This window comes from Pogona vitticeps, chromosome 5 (assembly GCF_051106095.1).
Source record: "Pogona vitticeps strain Pit_001003342236 chromosome 5, PviZW2.1, whole genome shotgun sequence".
Classification (NCBI taxonomy): Eukaryota; Metazoa; Chordata; class Lepidosauria; order Squamata; family Agamidae; genus Pogona; species Pogona vitticeps.
The window spans coordinates 156166758-156187520 of record NC_135787.1 but is presented as its reverse complement, the minus strand read 5'-3'; the positions used below and the strand labels follow the sequence as shown (position 1 = coordinate 156187520).

General features: G+C 38.1%; 2 protein-coding genes across 5 annotated transcripts in view; one reads left to right on the top strand and one right to left on the bottom strand.

The window, feature by feature from the left end:
• CEP83 (centrosomal protein 83) overlaps positions 1 to 12723 on the top strand; it is a 28792-nt gene extending 16069 nt beyond the window's left edge. For 2 of the 3 annotated variants that reach the window (XM_020815811.3, XM_078376038.1), the window contains exons 8-16: positions 2223 to 2337; positions 4058 to 4202; positions 5056 to 5205; positions 6089 to 6164; positions 7658 to 7815; positions 9516 to 9645; positions 9739 to 9842; positions 10043 to 10220; positions 11899 to 12723. In XM_020815811.3, coding sequence (XP_020671470.3) covers positions 2223 to 2337; positions 4058 to 4202; positions 5056 to 5205; positions 6089 to 6164; positions 7658 to 7815; positions 9516 to 9645; positions 9739 to 9842; positions 10043 to 10220; positions 11899 to 12090 — 1248 coding nt within the window. In that variant the 3' untranslated portion in view covers positions 12091 to 12723. Of the gene's footprint in view, positions 1 to 2222; positions 2338 to 4057; positions 4203 to 5055; positions 5206 to 6088; positions 6165 to 7657; positions 7816 to 9515; positions 9646 to 9738; positions 9843 to 10042; positions 10221 to 11898 lie in introns of those variants that run through there. The other variant, XR_013536652.1, reaches the window with a different exon arrangement.
• A 1241-nt stretch (positions 12724 to 13964) lies between these two features.
• Positions 13965 to 20763, bottom strand: part of PLXNC1 (plexin C1) — a 63231-nt gene continuing 56432 nt past the window's right edge. Inside the window, exons 29-31 of one of the 2 annotated variants that reach the window (XM_020815794.3) lie at positions 19645 to 19785; positions 18846 to 18920; positions 13965 to 16165 (exon numbers count right to left, since the gene is read on the bottom strand). In XM_020815794.3, coding sequence (XP_020671453.3) covers positions 16061 to 16165; positions 18846 to 18920; positions 19645 to 19785 — 321 coding nt within the window. In that variant the 3' untranslated portion in view covers positions 13965 to 16060. Of the gene's footprint in view, positions 16166 to 18845; positions 18921 to 19110; positions 19321 to 19644; positions 19786 to 20763 lie in introns of those variants that run through there. The other variant, XM_078394832.1, reaches the window with a different exon arrangement.

Genomic DNA, 20763 nt, shown 5'->3' with positions numbered 1-20763 from the left:
GGTTGCAAGAGCTGCTTCTCTAGCTGCTTAATTCTTACCAACCCTGTAATTACCATGCTAGAAAAGCTTAAACTGTAGCATGTTTCATTTCAGACAATAATTTCCTTTAGTGTTTTGATTTGCTGTTGAAAAAATGATTGTGTGTGTTTGTGTTTTAATGAGATCACTCCATTTAGTTTTATACTTTGCTGGATTTATAAAGAAATTTATTTTCCAAAGATAGCTAGAGTGACATAAGAGGATGGATGATGGCAGCAACCGCCATAATACTGGGCTGATGATTTAATGATGTAGTGAAGAGTAGTATTTTTCTAGCAAGAAAGCCTATGTTGTTGAGGTAACAGCTTGTCTTGTAGAAGGTATAAGCACTGCGAAAGGAACAAACTGGGTGCTTCTGTTGTTCTGCTTAAAGCACTCAGAATACCGTTGAAAGGGTTTGATCTCTGGAGTGCTAGACTTTCCAGAACACTATTGTATGTTATCTGATTACCCAGTTTAATAAATGTATAATTTTAGCAATTACATAGCAGCACTTCTTGATTTGCTGGAACAGACTTGCTGCATTGTCCAGCAGTGGTCATAACTGAAAGTAAACATACCTAAGAATTCAGGTTACATAATAATAACTTTAGATTTGAGGCTGGTGGAATGAGACTATTACTGATTAAATGCTAAATTGACTAGTCTCAGTTTAGACTTACCCAGCAAATGTGATTTTCATATGAGAAAATCATATTTGCTGGGTAAATATGAGATTAGCCTACTTGTATATGTATATTCAAATATATCCTCTATTAAAAAAACCTTCAGACAAGGCATGCTAATAAGTGGAGAACATGTTTGCTAGGGCCACGTACAGTGATGCCTTGCTTAGTGACGTTAATTCGTTCCGCAAAAATCGCTGCAGAATGAAAACGTCGCTCTGTGATATTAAAAAGCCCATAGAAACGCATTGAAACTCCTTCAATGCATTCCTATGGGCTTAAAACTCACCGTTGAGCGAAGATCCTCCATAGCGCCGCCATTTTCGGTGCCTCTAAAGTGAGGAATCCGTCCCTAAACAGCGGATGGCCATGGTTTTCCCCGGCAGCCATTTTGAAACCACCGATCAGCTGTGCAAAAATGGGGGCTTTGCGATGATCGCTTCCCTGCGATCATCGCAAAGCAAAAATACCCTATAGAGAACATCGCAAAACAATCGCTTTTGCGATCGCAAAAACAGCGTCGCTAAGTGATTTCGTCGCTAAACGGAGCGGTCGCTAAGCGAGGCACCACTGTATATTGTTCCTATTGACTAACAGTAATCCTAATTTGTCCTTTGAAAAGTTCCAGAGTAGCAAACATAGCTATGCTCTGCCACACTGGCATCTGTTTGAAATCTAGCATTTGTCTATGTGAGGAGAGGTAGAGGGAAAGGATTTTTCCACATCAAGGAAAGACCTGGTTTTAGTACCACAAATCCTCTCAGTCAAAAATCCAGACAGATGCTTGAAAGGATCTTTTTTAATGAAATAGAAAAGTTCCAAAACGTTACACAAAAGTTGCAAAAGATGCATGTAGAAAATTATAAAGATAGTCTCAGGCAATTTAAGAAAATCACACCAGAAAACAGAAACTAAACTTATCTATCTAATATTCATACCTTAGCAAAGAGGCAGCTTGGATCTGGGACAAACATGGAGTACATCCTTTCCCAGTACAGCTTCGTAGTATAGCAGATGTGCAAAAGCTCTCTCCTGAGAGGCAAGCTAAGCCATCTAACCAGTTTTCCTAATCCCTTGCGTACAACTGTTGCAATCACCATCTTAATCCCCATTCATGTTCCCTCAGAACAAAGGCATTTTCCCTCCTTTCTCGCAGTTGCATCTCCATAACTCAGAGAAGGAAGTGGGCTGGCTTTTTTCAAGTCAAGCATTCAACTGAAAGTGTTAGATTCCTTTTGGGCTTCTTTGGTATGCCTTCTAATAAAGTCCTTTCTTTGAAGTGTTCATTAACAGGAGATAAATTGAAGGTGTGAGTTGTCTGTTTGGTCTGGGCAGCTACTGACCTCTGTCTGATCATCCAGCTTCCCAGGCAGTCACAAAAGGAGCATGGATGCTCCTAGTAACTGAATTCCATGTTCCATATAGACAGTTTCTGAGTTTCTTTATGAGTCTGCTGAATAGAAAATATCTAAAATTTATTTTGATCAGAATTGAAATTGGATTATATGTTTTTAATAGGTAGAAGAACTGAAGCATTCACACAAGTTAGAAATAACCAACATCAAGCTGGAAACGGCAAAAGCTAGGAGTGATATAGAAAGAGAAAAGAACAAGATTCAAAGTGAAATGGATGGTAATTTTTTAAAACTTCAACACTAACTACTTTTATAACCATCAGTTACAAGCACAGAATTTTAAGGCATCACTGTGCAGCAGATTTGTATGGGAGTGTGGAAGAACTGAAATTTCACATTTAATACAGAGGACCAGGAGATATCAGCAGTAATTCTGAATTCAGGGAGAGCTTCTGTCTAAATATAGATTTTGTTTATATAATTTTAATGTGATCTTCCCCTACAGTACACAACATTTCACAACATTTTAACAGGAAATATACAGTGGACCTTTGACCTACGGAATTAATCCATATTGGAACAGTGTCCGTTGGTTGAAAATGCATTTCCCATAGGAATGCATTGAAAACCATTTAATCCGTAACCTGCCCAAGAAACCACCCCCCCACACACACACAAATTTTGAAAATAAATAGAACTTACCTTTCTGAAGCCTTCCAGGGGTCCCCTGCTGCCGCCATCACAGAGGCCTTCCCTGCCACCCTGGGAGGCCTCTCGGAGGTCCACCCCCACCACCGATCATGCTTCAGAGGGTTGATCCGTGGCAGCGGCGGACCTCTGAGAGGCCTCCCAGGGTGGCGGAGAAGCCCTGGAAGGCATCCGTATGGACTGGAAGGGAGAGCCGGGAAAAGCGCCAAATTTGAATTTGGCGCTTTCCCCACCTCCCCCTTCCGGTCCATAGGTTGGTTCTCCGGCCGCAAGTCGATTGGAAATCTTGTGGCCAGAGAAGTCCGTACCTCGAAAAGTATGCACGTCGAGCCGTGCATACGTCGAGGGTCCACTGTATTCAGAGTGTTTCCACACTATAGTCCTCATCACTGAGTGACATGTAGAACCACTTTCATAAATGAAAAGTGTAGTATCTTAAGCGTTCATTCATGATCATTTTTCTCTATATATTGTACTTCCATTAATGCCCTCTTAAGTTTGTATTAAGTGCAACCTGTTGTTATGTGCTGTCAAGCTGGAACCAACTTATAGTGACCCTAATAGGGCTTTCAAGGTAAGTGAGATATTTAAGGAGTAGTTTTACCAGTTCCATTCGCCTAGGGAGTTTCCATGGCTGAAGAGGGATTTGAACCCTGTTCTCCAGATTCCTAGTCCATCACTTTATCCACTGTGGTCCCCAACCTTGGGCCTCCAGATGTTCTTGGATTACAACTCCCAGAAGCCTTCACCACCACCTCTGCTGGCCAGGATTTCTGGGAGTTGAAGGTCAAACACATCTGGAGGCCCAAGGTTGGGGACCACTGCACTACACCACACTGGGTATACATGCAACCTACTAGAAGTTTAGTTTTAAATATCATTATTTTCCACTAGAGAACACTAAACAGAAGCTTAATTTTCCCAGTGGAACAAGTGGGAATTTGGCTGCAATCCTGTGCACACTTACCTGGGTGTAAGCGTCTCTTTAAAAAAGAGGCACATGTGCATAAAATATGTATTAAGTACTCTTCTGTTAAAGAGTGTTACTGTTTTGTGTAATTGGTTCTAAATTCATTAAATTGATGTCCCACTGAAATTTGTAAGTCTCATCTGAAACTTTTATGGAGGAAATCGCTAAAGTATTGTAGCCTAAGTTGCACTTTAATCTTGAGCAGTAAACTGTCAACTATGTGACTGTTTTCTCAACTGCTGCCTAAGGATTTTCAGCTATTTCAAACACTCTGTATAATTGGAATGCTGAATAGTAACGTCTTGAATGTGTACAAACAGGGTTACACTCAGATAATGAAATACTTAAGGCAACGCTTGAGCAACACAAAGTGCTGATAGTAGAAAAGGATCGTGAATTAGTGCGCAAAGTACAAGCTGCAAAAGAAGATGGCTTCCAGAAACTTGTGGCATTACAAGAAGAAAAGTAAATATTTTGTTGTTCTTTTTTCTTACGCAGCTCTTTAAAAATGTTAAGAGACTATAGCAACCAATTTGGGCTGTCATGATGATATGAAATAATTTGATGCGGAATTTTAGAGCTTTGTGAGATTCCTTGCCTCTAGCCGAAAGTGATACAAAGAGCTCCCCACCCCTGCCAAGGTCTTTGTAATTTGCATAAAATATTTCTATTTTTCTTTCTCTCTGAGAAGGAGCACATGCTTACACAGTAAGTGAAGTGCTTCAGACTCTTAAATAAGGCAGTGATCATCTCAATTTTAGGTAGTTCACACAATTTATAAATCATGCAGTTTTGCACAAAAATAGACATCCCCCCCCCAAAAAAATCATTATTTTGATCAAAGGGAAAAATCAGTTGAAAGCCCTGGGAAATTCCTTGCTGTCCTTACTGTTGAGGAAAATAATTTTTCAACTCTTTATTTTTGTCTTGTGAGAATGGTGCAAATACAGATTTACATCTCTTCTGTATGCATCATGTATTCAGTCTCAGCTGTGAAATTGTTACTGACACTTTCAGTGTACAGAGTTCTTGTAAGGTATCACACGTATTGCTTCCATATCTTCAAATGCTTCTTTCCCTGTTCAAGAAAATGCCCATAATAGCTAGACATTTCAGTTTTGAATGTTTGTTAAAATACTCTGAGGCTATGCCAGGCAACAAGGAAAGGTGTTCAAATAGTAGACAACTAGAATATACAGTAAATGGTTTCTTGCACGTTGTCAGCTTTTATGGGAGGGGTCAGTGTCTGAGCTGTTAATGATTTACAAAATACAAAACCTGCTGATTTTTACTGCTAATGAAATGTTGTATGTTTCAGGTTAGAACTTGAGAACAAGTTGGCTGAACTGCAGAAAATGAAAGTAGAACAAGAAGCTCAGATGCAATCGGAAAAAGATCACTATGAAGGGAAGTTATTGGCAATGCGGTTAGCAGAAGAATCAAGCAGAAGGGAAATTGAGAATCTTAGGTAGTATGCTGGAATTTGATTGTGTTTGGAATGGAAGGGTAAATCTAATGTTAGCCCCACTTAGAGTAGACCCATGGAGGCAAATTGGTTACAAATAACTTGAGCTTCATTGATTTCAGTAGGTGAAAATCACCCAGTCCTGCTGTTTTTAGGACTAACGTTTAATTCATCTTCATGTTTTTCACTCTGACATGAAGTGTTGTTGCCTATTACAGAGATCACCACAGACTTTGATACTTAATTGTTTGAATGTAAAGTGAGCAAAAATGCTTCTTTTTGCAGAAATGCATTTCTGTTTATTTTTTAATTTATTTCCTGTACCACCACAGCGTTATTCTGGATGGTAAATGGGGAATAAAAGGGAAAAATAGGAAGATAAAAGACAGGACTGGGCGATTTTCGCCTTTTCTCCAAAATGTTTCCAGACATTTCTTTAAGCCTCTCCTTTGCCTTCTTAACTTCTATGCAGCTTCTTGCACAGCCATCATATTCACCTTTCAGAGTATGTGTTGGGCTTTTCTTCCTACCTACACAAACACCACTGTTGCAGTCTTTATTAAATATTTTTGCTCTTTTTAAAAAATGAGAAATAGCTAGGATATTCCCAATATCCCCACTTTGGAAGACCAGTTCTCATGTGATTTTAGTACCAACTGAATCAATTAGTACTCTATCTTGATTAAATACCAGAATTAATTTCTATACAAAGTCTTCTGCTGAACCCATCATAAATTTAAATCCACAAAGAACAATGTAATGTCGTAGCTGAGCTTTCTTCAGCTGTGATCAGGTTTTGTTCAGTTTAAAACTATCAGTGTATTATAGAAGTATTTGGTTCATTTTTATAGAAATGTTTAAAGTTCCACTTTGTATTGATTTGTAGGCTAAAGCTCCAGCAACAAGCAAGCAATTCTGAGGAGCTAGAAAAAGAGAAAAGCGAAAATGCAAATCTAAAGCAGGTAAGAATCTGTTATGCTGTTTACATCTCCCTATAGTGTTCTTCACCATCGTAAGGTATTATGTTTTCATCTCTTCAGAGTAGTTTACTGTGTGTTGAGCTGTGGCAGTACCAGCTGAAACCAGTAGATATTGGGGGTTTGTTTTATTTTCTAATGTTCCACATTTTAGACTTTTCAGTTTTGGATTTCAGTTAAAACAACTAAAGAGCCCTGCTGACCAGCTTTACCCGATACGCTTTCAGAAAGATTGCAAGTGGAGTGTGAAGTCTGTTGCTGCCTCCTGTTGTATATCATAGCATCTAGCGTTGAGGGGCACGCCACCTCTGAAGACAGAGATCTATTTAGAACCTGGTTGTCCTATCTAGTCGTATTTCAGAGTTCTCCTTTATTTGCTCTCCCAAGTGTGGAATGCCAGGCGGTATTTTTTGGGCCTGCCCCATCCTTTACATTCCCAGTGGGTGTGTCCTGCAGGCATCCATGTTTAGTACTGAACCTCTGCCACAGGAAGGCTTGTGTAATGAGATTGTGCGTTATCCTGGAAGCCCAAGAATGTAAAGAAGCCTCCTTTTTGTTGAATTTGGTTCTCAGCATGTGGAAGTGAGCTATCAAGAATAGGCAGCAGGGAGCAGAGCCAAACATGTCCCTATTCCCTCTTCTCATGTCTTGAGGGAATATATGAAGTGCAGCCTCCGAACAGCCTTCAGGGATCACACCAATCCCTCTGTTAAAGTGACTGTCTTCACATCTTGTGGCATGAATTCTGCAAGACGTTTGTGTGTTGTATGAAGTACTTTCACTTGCCTGCTGCCAATCAGTTCCTTTGAAGGACCCTGACTCCAAGTAGGTTTTTGCATATGGAAGGAAAAAAAAAGCTCTCTTGATATTCCCCGTGTCTCTAGTGTCATAACAGTGCATTTGTTGAGATGTACAGTGTGTTGCTTGACAGTATTATCCCCTATATGTTGTTTCAAGCAAATGCCAGTGGAGAAAATAATTTTTGTGTATGCTAGCTTTCCTGCTTCAACAGATAGCGGTGGAGAAATGTAATTCTGTAACCCTGTGGAGACACTATTCGTATGTAGCATCTCAACAGGGATAATGCGGAGTGGAAGTACACCCCTAGCCTTGGCCTCATCCTGAAGCCCACGGGATGGATGTGGAGACCTGCAAAGGGGCTCCAGTTGATCAAACCCCTGATTGTGCTGGGCCCCTAATATACAGAGAGGCTTTCCATGTTCAGCTGAATACCAGCAGATAGTCCTTTTGATGTCCCTTTATTAAATGTGAGAACATGTCAAAGGTGCCTGGAATTGTGGTGTATGTAGTACAAGTGGTAAAGCCAACAGCATGGCTGTAAATTGCTGCAATCCATGGGTAGCTTTTGTAGATGTCCATGTAGGGTTTATAGCACTTCCAGAACTGGGTGGTAGGAGAAATTTGTTTCAAAACTCCAGAGCTTTGCAAATGACTTCTGAAATATCTTTCTGTTGCAGCAAATCCATAGTTTACAACTCCAAGTGACTTCAATTTCACAATCAGAGAATGACTTGATGGATTCCAATCAGAAACTGAAGGAAATCCTGGAGAGATTAAAACAAGAATATCGGAATGCACGAAGTCAAGCAGAAAAGGCTCAGTTAGATTCAGAGAAGTAAGCCTTGCTATTTATTATGCTACTATACTTATATCTCTTGCTACAAAATTTAAAATTATATGGCAAATGAATTACCCTAGATGTTTGTCTTATATAAAAATTTTCTGTTAATTGATTTAATTGATCTAAAATGTGTGAAAAAATGGAAATATTTTGCTGTGCACACCAATCTGGCAGAGTCTCATTAGACACATTGGAGAACTAAATCTGTAATTTCTGTGCCAGGAAAACCATCTGTCCCATGCAGTTTGAAAGAAGTTTGTACTATAATGTTACTCTTGAGGAAAGATGTCTGTTCTAGTGTTCTCTGGGATGAGTTCACAGAGGCACGTTGATCACCTGATGTTGCAACATCTAGCAATGACTTTGTGAATAGAACAGCTGTCATGGATTTACAATTACTAATGCACTTTCATCTTGTCTATTTGTAGTATTTATCTTTTTATAGAATTTGTATGTTTATAATCTTTTCTGATGCTTTAACTCTTCTCAGGGTATATTGCAACAAAAACAAAAGACAAGCTCAAAATTAGAAAGGAGTGTTGACAGTAAGCTTACAGCCCTATGGACTTTTGAAAGTGCAGATCAAGTGAACAATTCAGTCTTTGTGTATGAGGTGTGTTGGGGAATTGAGCTTGATTCGATTCCTACACCAGTCCATTTGCCAGCTATTGAGCATAAAATTATGAAGTCCCACATTTAGACAAACAAGAAATGGCTTCAACGGACATTGGTGGAGAACTGTAATCCTAGATTACTGTGGAGGCAAGGTGCTCCCTGGAAAATCTTTCTTTCCAGATGAAGCTGAGGAGCCAAGTGCAGAGTGAGGGAGTCAGAAGACAGTATGGAAACTTTAAGGGACGGTGGTGGTGGTGGTAGTGTTGCCACCTGCTTCTCCTCCCCCTCCCCTTCTTTGTTTTCCCTGTTAGGTATTGGACTTCTGTCTCACCACAAATCCTTAATGCACATTTTATAGTATACTAAAAGCTCTATTACCATTCGCACGAGCATAGGCACAGCTCACTTTTGCATGCAATTTTAGCTGTGGAACCATGTTTCAACTGGATAATCTTTCGTACCTGAAGATTTTTAATGAAATTAAAAATAATTTAAAAATTTAACGCATATATCCTTGAACTTCCACCTTTGATCTTAATGCCTCTTGTTTTGAAGAACCTAGGCTGCATTCTACCTGATGGAAAAATGTGTACTACATTCACTACAGAAATTAATGTTGTTGGTAAAGTATTTATCTTCTGGAACAGTCCATGTAGATGAAAAGGAGCTGTATTTTTTTTCTTTTTATCTGAGAATGTTGATTAGTTAGCTGAAGACACAGCGTTTCCTGCTAGATTTTAGGGAATACTAAGGGAGTATATTCTGTGGTGGCCTCCCCCATGCAGGACCTGCCATACTCTGCAGTGGGCTGTGTGTAGTGGTGTGATGGGGCCAAAGGGTGTACAGATGTGCTTAGGGTTCCTTGTACATTTGCAAATTGCCACAGAATTTAATGTTTGTGGAGAAGTATATATCTTTTGGAACAGTGCCTGTAGATGGAAAGGGGCTTTTTTACCTGAGAATACTGGTAAACCTCAAAGCCTCACTTTGTCCATGCCTGGTCTGTGTGATTAATTCTGCACTGGCCTCTTGCTAAGTAAACTTAATTATGCAAGCAACCATTGTGTTTTCCCTATTAGAAATCTGGAAGACAAGCGTATAGAATGGCTAGAAGAAAAACATAAACTTATTCAGCGCATCACAGAGATGGAAGTGAAGTACAACCAGACAAGGGAAAAATTGCACCGAGCAGCAGTTGCTCAAAAAAAGGCATGTCACTCAGTGTATCCAAGGGAAGGTTTTCATTGTGGGTTAGCTGAAATTAATATTTCTCAAAATACACACTTTTTGCATTATTTGCAGAGAAAGACACTTAATGACAATAGGCAAAAGAAATTGCTGAAGAAAATAGAACTCTTGGAAGCCAAGAGAGAAGAACTGGAAACTGAAAACCAGGTGCTAAACAGGTATATTTAGATGTTGAGTGACTTGAATTGCATTGTAGATACAATTTCTATCAATATTTTAAAAAGCATCACTTCTTGGATAAACTTTGCTGCTTCATTTTCAGAATGTGGAGATGCTGGTTTTCATAATGTGAAGAAAGTAACATTTCATTTTAACATGTTGTGCTGGAATTCCCCATGAAATCCTTTTATTATTCCAGGCAGAATGTTCCTTTTGAAGAACATATTCGCCTTCAAAAAAGACTCAAAGATCTGCAGCGCAGACACAATGAATTTCGCAGGTTAATTCTGTTTCCCACCATCCCAACAGTAAATCCAGTCAACCTGCTCTCTTCAACTTTGATTCCTGGACCAGAGACATCCTTTCCTCTTCTGCAGGCAGGTGGCATCTTACAGATGTGGTTTCATTGGAGAAAACAAACAAATTTCTAATAATGGGTATTGGAAAGCTTAACTGGTGAATCTATCTGATTTTTTTGATATAAAAACATGTGAAGGGTATGAATTTCAGTAATAAACCCAGAGCACAAAGAAGTATCTTATTCATGTTCAATGAGACTCATCACATCACTTCTTCAGAGCTTTCTTGCCTCACCATATACATCTTATAAAAGTCAAAAGCACTTTGCTGCGTGTTGTGGAGAGCTGCTGTCTCAAAAGAAAAAAAAACAACCTTAAAACATCTTTGGTGATGCAGAGGACTGATTACACCCAACTTTAAATTTCAGCCTGACTAGGTTATCAGTTAATATCAGTGTGGATTTGATTTCAGTCATGATTTAAATCACTAGTCAGTAGGAACTCAATTTAAATCATGATTTGTAAATATAAAGACTCATTCTTGCTGGTAGTTACAATTTTTAATATTTACAACCAGAGGAAGATTTCATATTAAGAATAATAACTTGCCAGATTAGTAAAACAGCTGTCAGAACAGATTTTAGTTTACTAGGTTAATCACTCATATTTGGAGAACTACTTAAATCGTTTTAGTTAAATAAAACAATAACATATAGCATATATATTCTATTTGCTTAAATATCAGTGTGTTCATTGGTTGTACAGTGGTACCTCACTTAGCAATGTTAATCTGTGCAGGAAAAAAACATTGCTAAGTGATTTGATCGCTAAGAGATTTTTTAAATGCCTGTAGGAACATATTAAAAAGCGTTTAATACGTTCCTATGGGCTAAAAACTTAGTACCTTAAAGCGAAATTCCTCCATAGCGGCGGCCATTTTGGGTGCCTCTACAGCGAGGCATAACAGCGGTGGTCATTTTGGAACCGCCGATCAGCTCCCCCGCGATTATCGCAAAGCGAATTTTAGCCATAGAGGCCATTGCTAAGCGATCGCTCCAGCGATGGCCAAAAGTCCATCGCAAAGCGATTTCATCGCTCAATGGAGCGATCGCTAAGTGAGGCACCACTGTACATAGTTTTTCAGAACAACAATGGGATTAAGGTCTTTTCCTGAACTTTGTTCATTGTATACCATTTTCACTGTGAAAAAGTGTATGTTATCTCATCTTGGATAAATTGAATTGAATATGTTCACCAAAAATCTAAATATTGCATGAATATACAGGTTCATGCTACATAACTAAGTTCTATTTTATGCTGAATAACCTTTGAACCATAAGGTATCATAAATAGAAAACTACGTTTAGATATTTATGCCCCAGAAGCATTTCATTAAAATAAACTTAATTTTTTTTAAATCTGATTTTTAATTTTTTTAAAAAAATAATTGATTTTAATCCACTCTGCTTAAAATCTTAAGAGTTCTATGTTCATTTACTCAGGTCTTATGAAAGTTTGGTGTTAAGCTGTACATGGGCATTCTACTAGTGGCCAGTAGAATACAGAAATAAGCTGCAGCGCACAAGATGTTGACTAACTTGTCCATGTTCAAGTGTATGCTGCCTATTTCTCTAGTAGAATCAGTTGGACTATTGAAAGCTGGAAAAGTACAAGTAGAAGAAAAGAATGAAAGTGTCTGCAATAGGGAATATATTTATGAATGGGTAATGTAATGTATCATCTTCTTTGGTTCAAGGAGGAACAACATCAAAGAGAGGTTTTCCTGCTTCGTAAGCGCCTGGAAGAACTCGAAACTACACAGAGAAAACAATTGCGAGAACTTGGTGCTTCTACTGAACGTCCTGAGTTGGCAGTAAGTCCTGACTCGAACTCTGATCAAGATAAGCTTGTTGAAGGATATGACTTACTATCCGGGGATGCCAAATAAACGTGAAACGCTAAAGCACTAGGAATTTTCATCATTTGCCAGAAGCATTCACATGTACGAGTGCCTTGAAAGGGATGAAAACTTAAATTTTATTTTGAATCAGTTGGTATTCTTTCTAGATTGGGGGGAAAAACCTCCCAACATATAGCAAGATTTTAATGCGAATAAAATTGTTGTTTGAAAAAAAGTATACTTTTTAGATTACAAAAGATAATCATGTTGCACTAAAATGCTTCTCTAACGAGACCTTCCTCGAACCTTTAAGAAAGCTTTGGTCTTAAGAAAATCCCCCTTTTCTCTTTTGAGGCATAGTTTTCATTCTTTCATCAATATTGGGACTATGAGACTGGCATCATGCAGTTAAAAATACTAAATCACATGATTACTTGAATACTGACTATTGATTGTGAAGCCAAGTGAACTTTCATAATAGCAGTCCATGTATTTGTGAGGAATTTTGTTATCTGCACTTTAATACACTATTTGGGATCTCAAGAGAAGTAACAAGCTTTTATAATGATTGTGAGTGATGTGTGAATATTTTCTTTTACTTTTATACAGGATATTTGTGTAGTCCAAAATGTTTTTCTTAACTGATCATATGTTTATTATAATATATTTTTATAAAATCTGCTTCCTTGTTGTGTGTTCAATTACAGCAGCTTTGTCAGAGAGCTTTAAGTGGGGATTCCTAGATTTTCTTATCCATGCCTAAGTAAAATTGACTGCACTCCTCAGTAATTTACCAAATTGCTTTGTTTTCTCCATTTTTTTCTTAATGCAGTATGGAGAATATGTGTTGAGATATGATTGGTTTCTCATGTTTCAGGTGCAGAGTTTAATAGCATTCATCCTTTGGTTCTCTGCCTGAAAAAAATCAAGTAACAAAATGGAAGTTGATTCTTTACCTAAGAACATGCTTAATAGTTCCAGACACTCTTCCTGATACAGGATAGCTTTCCACGTTCCATAGCAGTGATGGCAGATAGCAAAAGGTGGATCACACCCTTCCTGCCATACTGTAGATAGCTCTTGTCAAAGAAGGAAATTAAATACAGTACACCGATGTTTCAACACTGTGTGTTGAAAATTGATCTTTCAAGCAACTGCTCATCTCAAGGTGAAGACTATCAGTGTATAGATACCCAAGTTTCAAGCTGCAGTCTTGTTTGGAAGGAAAGAATATAATTAGGAGTCACTGGAATAGCTAGGAGATTGCTGTACATTTGGTGCTTGTTTCAATTGGCTTTAACCTTCTCCAATGCTCTGAAATTCTGTTCACAGAACTGTATAAGGCTGACATCATTGGGGTGGCCATCTTTCGTAAATTAGAGTTCTTCCCCGGCTTCAATGGCTTCCCCAGGATAATAGGGATACCAAGGGAGTATTTGGACCTTAAGAGGAGATAAGAAGTTTTTCATTTATGAAACACAGCTGCAGCTGAAAATGATATTAGGCTTACATGGCATATGTTCTGCAAACGGGTTCAGCCATTCCCCAAACAACCTTTGTCTCAAAAGTTTTTTTCCTCCAAAAGTATATGTACAATCTTCAGTTAATTCATTGGTGCTGTTGCTTTAGGTTTTTGTGTAAGTTTCTTATTCATTTCCTTCACTGCAATAAAATTTCTCCCAGCATTTTTTCTGATGGTGCAATAGCCTTGTCCTGCTATCTTCCACAACAGAAATCAGAGAGGAGAAAGGGTTATTTCTTGCCTCTCTGTGTGAGTAAAGGTAGATTCAGCTTTCTTTTTGCAAAGCTGGTTTGCTGTATAGAAACTGATTTCCAGATAAGAGCCATTGGTAAACAATTTTTGGCCTACTTAAATGACTTGTTGCTCCTATGTAGTCATCTTGCAAAGTGAACAAATTAAATAAACATCAATACTGTATATTTCTTGTAAACATAGAAAACATTTCTTGTAAATAACCATCTACATTTTTACATGTTTTATACAAATGTTTCACATAATAGGAATTATTTTTGCATGTACACGGCCATGTAAGTTCATAATGGTTTATGTGGTAACAATACTGATACTATGATGTGACTGTCTGCAGGCTGCCACAAACATTTAATTTTACCTTTCCTTTTTTTAAATAGAGGAATACACTAAGTTTCAAACCTGTCAAAGATTCTACAGGCAGTAGTTTCAAGTGCTGCAGTGACATCCACATTATTTTTATAAACTAAAGTTGGTTAACTCAAAGAACCCTCTTGGAAAGTTTTGGTCAAATGATCTATGGGTTTAAAAATACATACTTGCCTATTTTATATAAAATTTATAATTTTTGTGCTTTTAAGATAGCCATGGTGCTTTTCTTGTAGAATGAATGTATATTGCTTCTTTAAAAATGGTTGAAATCCTGTTGGGTAGATATGCAAGTGTAACTCAGCATTATACCCACAGTGGCTGCAGTCATGTCAAGGTGGAAATATTATTCACAAAGCACTTCCACTTAGCACACTGTGCAGTTGATCAGAACAGGAATGCCACTACCATTTGTGCATTTAACTTGCACAGTCCTCATTGCTAGAGCACCCAGTATTATTTATGACAGCACAACATTACATGACACATTTACAAACAGCATTTGGGCCAATAAATGCACCCCTTGGAGAGAACATAGGCTAGTTCTCTATGTAAGAACTAGCCTAGCAAAATGTTGTTTTAATGACAGTTCTTCTTTTTCTGTACCTGCTGTGTAGAAACTACACACAATTTTCAAAGCTCTACTGCTCAGATCAGATGTCTACCAAATCTGGAAGTTGTAAGTCAAACTGCACTACTATTTTCATGGTCTTTGCTTAGATGAATGGATGTTTTAAACATTGTACACTATCAAAGTGCCACCTAAAGATTATCCACACACATCAGCTAAGTAGCTCTTGTGATTAGGATTTTTAAGATCCTGCACAGTGTCCTATACACACATTCCCACAATTACACACATTTTACATACATTAACCCCCCCCCCAATGTGTGGGGTTGGGGACCAACAGCAGTATTTTTAAAATCCATACTAACAACTTTCTTTGGTTAGCCAACTCTGGATTTGCTAGCAATCTTACATTTCACATGTTTCAATGGGTACGTTTTTCAGCTTGATAACAGACAAAAACTACTTTTTCTGTAGAAAAATGCTATGGTGTTAATGGCTGTTCCAGCTTGCGAGACTTGGTTCCTGAATGACTTTCCAGCTTGCAGTGTTGTATTGACAGAAGACGTGTGGTGGTATGGCAGGAGATAGTATAGTACATATATTATACTTATGTCATAAACTTGCCAATGTATGTAAAATTTAAGGTAAGGATTTTTTCTATTTATGTGCAGTTTCTATTTTAATTTTGTTATAAACATCTGGAGACAAATTAATGCAGCAAACAGGAGCACCTTTCCTCCCTCCAAAGATCTAAGAGGAGCTATTTTTAAAAGGTGATCTCAGGTCCTCTAGCACTGCATCCTGTGAGCTTTAGGGCTACCTTAAAGGCTCAGCATGTGGAATACAAGCAGTAGGAGCCTGTAAAACGTATGTGCAAATTTTGGCAAATCATGACATACACAGCACTGCTGCAAAAATAAAAGGCAAGCAGATTGCTTCATTGCATTTAGTGGTTCTGGCCTTTTAAAAAAGAACCATAAATTCTTAAGTGGTAAAAGTGGTTAAAATGATGCCAAAATCACTCAGTACCTTCATTCTTGCAAGGCAAATCTGCACATGACAATGGTCTTTCATTAGGACAAAGTGCATCTGTCTGCATAATCTGCCAATGCTTAATCCAGGGTCCACTGAACTGATGGGATGTATCTTTTGATGCATCTGGAAATGTGCATTCCCATTTGAGGTCACTAGTTGTTTGCGTTACGAGTTACGTGTGAGTAAAACTGAACTGAGGCAATATTCTGAATACTGTTCAGTGAGAGTCACAGTTAAAATTCATCCCATCAGAGGTAGGGATCACTGAACACTTAAACCCACTTGCATTTTTTCTTTTCTTCAATTAAATCTTTTATATTCAGAAGTTGCATCTGGACGTCTTCCAGCCCTCGTTCTTTCACCAATTTATTCAGTATCTATGGAAACAAAGAATTTTAGCACATTATTTTAATATCAGAATAAGCTCTCCCTAAGCAAGCCATTTCTAATAACACCAAGCTATTTCTGCACCTGGTTTTACATGTCATTATCAGTCAGAAAAAAACAGTTCCATTGAAAAGAGCAACCTCCGTTAAAATCCATAAATGTTTGAGTAAATGGAAGTTCAGCAGCAGCAAGCTTATCTGAAGACAAGGACAGATGATAATTTTAGACCACTAAAATCTGTCTAATAGGGGAGGGTTGCTGAGTGTCTGGCAGTTCCTTGTCTAATGCAAAGAACACCCCAAGAGGTGAAATCTATAATCTACCTCTAAATTGACCTTACAGTCCTCTCATTGTAACTTGCTTTAAAGAAAGGAAAATGCCTGTACATCTGGACATGATTTTTGGAGATTCTGTCTCTCTACTGCACTGCCTCAGCTCTGTAATGCTCAGACCAATTAAGATTGCTGGAGGTGGCTTCTGTTTGAGAGATGTTAAGTGGTCTAATAAATGTATCACATTTATCTTCAGATTGTGTACAAGGACCACCAACACACTTTTGTTGGGATTAGCTGTGTTAACCCTATGTTGAGCAGCTGCCTCCCCCACTGAAATAAAGGATAAGCAAAAAAATTTAAAAAATAAAAATTACACACACACCACTTATAATAATACTGTAATATTAGAACTGCAGAGCTGGAAGAGATGCTATGGATCACCAAATCCGGCCTCTGTCATGGAGAGACAGTGGAGAACTGAACCCCTGTTTAAACCACTGAGCTGTCCGGCAGTTTTCATGTCAAATAGCACATCAGTTCCTTTCTAGATAAGTAAAAATGGCAAAATACAAAATCTGAAACATTTCAACGTGCAGACCAAGTTGAATGAATGAGCCTTGATTTGATCATTCTCATCAAGTTGCTCCATCAATCATACCTGGCTGAGGCACAGAAAATGGGGTTAAAAACTATGTGATGGGATAAAAGATGGCAAAGATTTACAGTCCATGGAAATAAGCTTACTTGAGCTGAAAAATGTTTTAGAATTTAGACAGATGGTTCAACACATGTGTTAAACTTGCTCCCAACCAAATACAGATTTAATTTGGGTTCCTAATATCTTCTCATTGCATGACACCCTTTTCTAGCTGCTGCTGCAAAGCATGCTACTTATATACCACCCCATAGTGCTTAAAGCACTCTTTGGGTGGTTTACAATTGAATTATGCAGACTAAACATGACCCCTTCCCAGCAAACTGGGTACTCAGTTTACCAGCCTCAGAAGGACAGGCAGCTGAGTGAACCACCTGGAGTTGAACCCAGGTCATGAGCAGAGTGTTGGCTGCAATTTAACCAATGCTCCATGAGGCTCCTCAATCCTGACTGTCTCCCATATCTTACCAATTATCCATCTCACCCTGAAATGCAAAGTAAAGCTGACTCGTTTAAATTTTGACAAATTACCGTATTTTTCCGTATATAAAATGACCACTTTTTCCTAAAATAATTAGAGGAAAATTTGAAAGTCGTTTTATACATGGTAGTAAGGGGTGAGGGATCAAAATGCTTTGATCCCTGCTTTCCCCCTTCATTTCTGCAAAGAAAGCAGAGGGGGAAAGCACTTTCAAGAAACTGGAAGGGGAAAGCGATTCTTTCTCTCCCCTCCACTTTCTTGAGAAGAAAGTACTTTCCCCCTCCACTTTCTTTGCAAAAAGTAGAGGGGAAAAGCAGCTGTTTGTAAAGAAAGTGGAGGGGGAAAGCACTTTTCCCCCAAGAAAGTAGAGGGGGGAAGCAGGAATCAAAGCACTTTGACTTTCTTGCAAAGAAAGACGTTTGGGTTAGAAAAGTGGGGGGTGTCTTATACATGGAAAAATGTGGTATTTTATCTTGCTCTACTTCTATATATCAACTGTCTCTGTATATACATCCACACATTTATTTTTAATAACCTTATTTGTTCCTTCTTTTTAAAAAGGAGATAACGTACTTTATCATAAATATTATATGCAAATAGCATTGGAAAGGTTTTAAAAATCTAGTATAATGTGACAATAGCTGTCTGGGGGAGAATAATTCAAATTTTGTATTATTTGAACATAGTTTGGACTTTTCCCCCACTCCCATTCTGCAGTTTTCTAGAATACCATTTCTTTTGTGTGCTGTATCCAAAATGGCAAATCCTCATTTTTCTTTTAAGTCAGAGTTGTGAGCCACTGTTTGCACATGCACTATTGCAGAGAACCATAATTGTGGGAATCACACTACAGTATTTTTTAAAAAGGCAAGTGTAAATCTTAGTCTATTAAGGCAAATGTAAAGGTGAACTGTGATTTTGCTCCCAAAGGAAAGAATATAAGAGTACAAAAGAGAAAGAGGGGAAAGAGGAAGTAGTTAAATCCAAGACTCTTGTATATACTATTAATTGAAACTAGACACATCTGTGGCCACAAATGTACATTCTCTAGGAACTATACAGCCATTCTGTTGTCTGAGCAATTCAGAAGTTACTTGAATATTTACCCCCCATTAAATAAGCTCCAATCATTCAGTGCCAAATGTTTGACTGCTGCAAATGAAGTATAATAGTAAAATGCAAATAACAGAGCTTGTAGTACTATCATTTATGTAAATTAAGGAAAGGAAAGGACTGGGAACAGCAAGAAAGAACCGTACTTCATCAAAATATCTTGATATGTACTGGTAAATTTTAGTCAAGGCTGCTGCTTCATTAAATTCATTTTCATGTTTCTGAAAAAAAAGCAGATAATATTTATGATAACAGCTAGTATTAATAGAACATAAACAACAAAATTGAAATGGAAGGTGTGAATTTTTGCAAAATTTATGTGTATTCAGGTCATTGGGTATGAAATAGGTCACTGGGATGTTTCTCAATCACATTGTTAAGAAGGCCAATTTTTGTCTTCCAGACAAAACAAAACAGGGTACAGTGGTGGCTCACTTGACAATGTTAATTCGTTCCAGCGAAATCACTGTAGAGCGAAAATATCGTCAAACGAAATTAAAAAACCCATGGAAACGCATTGAAAACTGTTCAGTGCGTTCCAATGGGCTGAGTACCTGCTCGTCCAGCGAAGATCCTCCATACGGCGGCCATTTTTGGTGCCTGTAAAGCGAGGAATCCGTCCTAGAAAACAGCGGGGGGCCATTTTCTTCAGCCGGAGGGCATTTTGAAACCCGACAATCAGCTGTTTGCTGATTATCGTAAAGTGAAAATCAGTTCCCGAAGCAGGGAACCGATCATCATTAAATGAGAAAACCCCATTTAAACCATCGTTTTGCAATCGCAAAAGCGATCGTAAAACCTAATCATACAGCGATTTCCTCATTAAGCAAGGCAATCGTTAAGCGAGGCACTACTGTACTTTAAAGACAAACCAAGTGTCACAGTTATCTGCTCAGTACAGAGAGATTAAATGTCAACCACAGGGGGAAAATTAATAAATTATACCTTTGATTCCTGAGTCAAAAAATCTTCTATCTCCGAAGTGGACAATGGAGGCAAATCCTTTATTGCTTTATAGAAAGCTTTAACCTCCTCTTTATAAAGTGGAATATCTTTAGCATACAGAAGCTTATTTGTTGGGGATTCCTTTAAAAAACACATGACAACTGTTACAAAAACCTGGTTAAAACAATCACAGCTTTGAAGCAGGATAATATTTCAGCATTGTTGTGTAATTTTAGGTAGCAGCAATAGAACAAATCATATATGTTGTATTTATATTTTACAATATAATTAGGGTAACTTACAATATCAGCCACTATTTTTTACAGTAAATTGAAACAACAGATTAACAACATTAAAACAATCAACTCCGCTGTAAAAAGATATTCAGATATTCCGGAAACATAAAATTGCCCTTATCTTACACCGCAAAGATGGGGCCATTAGGGAAGCCTCTGGAAAAAAGTGTTCTATGTGGGGCCTCTTTACAACCGTCCACCCGTTTCACCTCAGCTGGCAAGGGGGGCGGACATGGAGAAAGATGATCTTTTTAGACCATGGTTGCCAGGGGGAGGATACTGAAATGGCTCCCAAATTTAAACTAAATGATATGTCATCTGTACAAATATTCTGAGCTGTAGTGTGTGTCCTTGCTTCCCTTTCAGTACGCAAAATCCCCGGGATTTTTTAAAATCAAGCACCTGTTAAGCCACAATATGTGGATGGTGGGCTCAGTTCAGCCTGAGAATGCAAAAGTGGCATATGAACCCACAGAGTAAAGAAAAAGAAGTGTTGCCAGGGCATAAGTAGATATTGCTAAGTTTGTGCAAGCCGCTTTGCACTGCAATGGTTGTCAGTCAAAACCTTTCAGTGCCAATTCTTTAATTACAGTAGGCATACTGAAAGCTTTTTTAAAAGTCACATACTGTAGGTGCAGTGAGGCATTTTTTGACATTTCTATCACAGTCATTTGCACAGTGAAAATGCATTGCTTTATCCTTCAATTCAAATTTTAAACTTTAGAAAAAAAATTTAAAGCTAGCATACTATGTAATGTTGAACATTTGCTGCTTTATTATCGGAGCAAGCAACTACAGTGTAGATATTCAGTATCTTGGGATC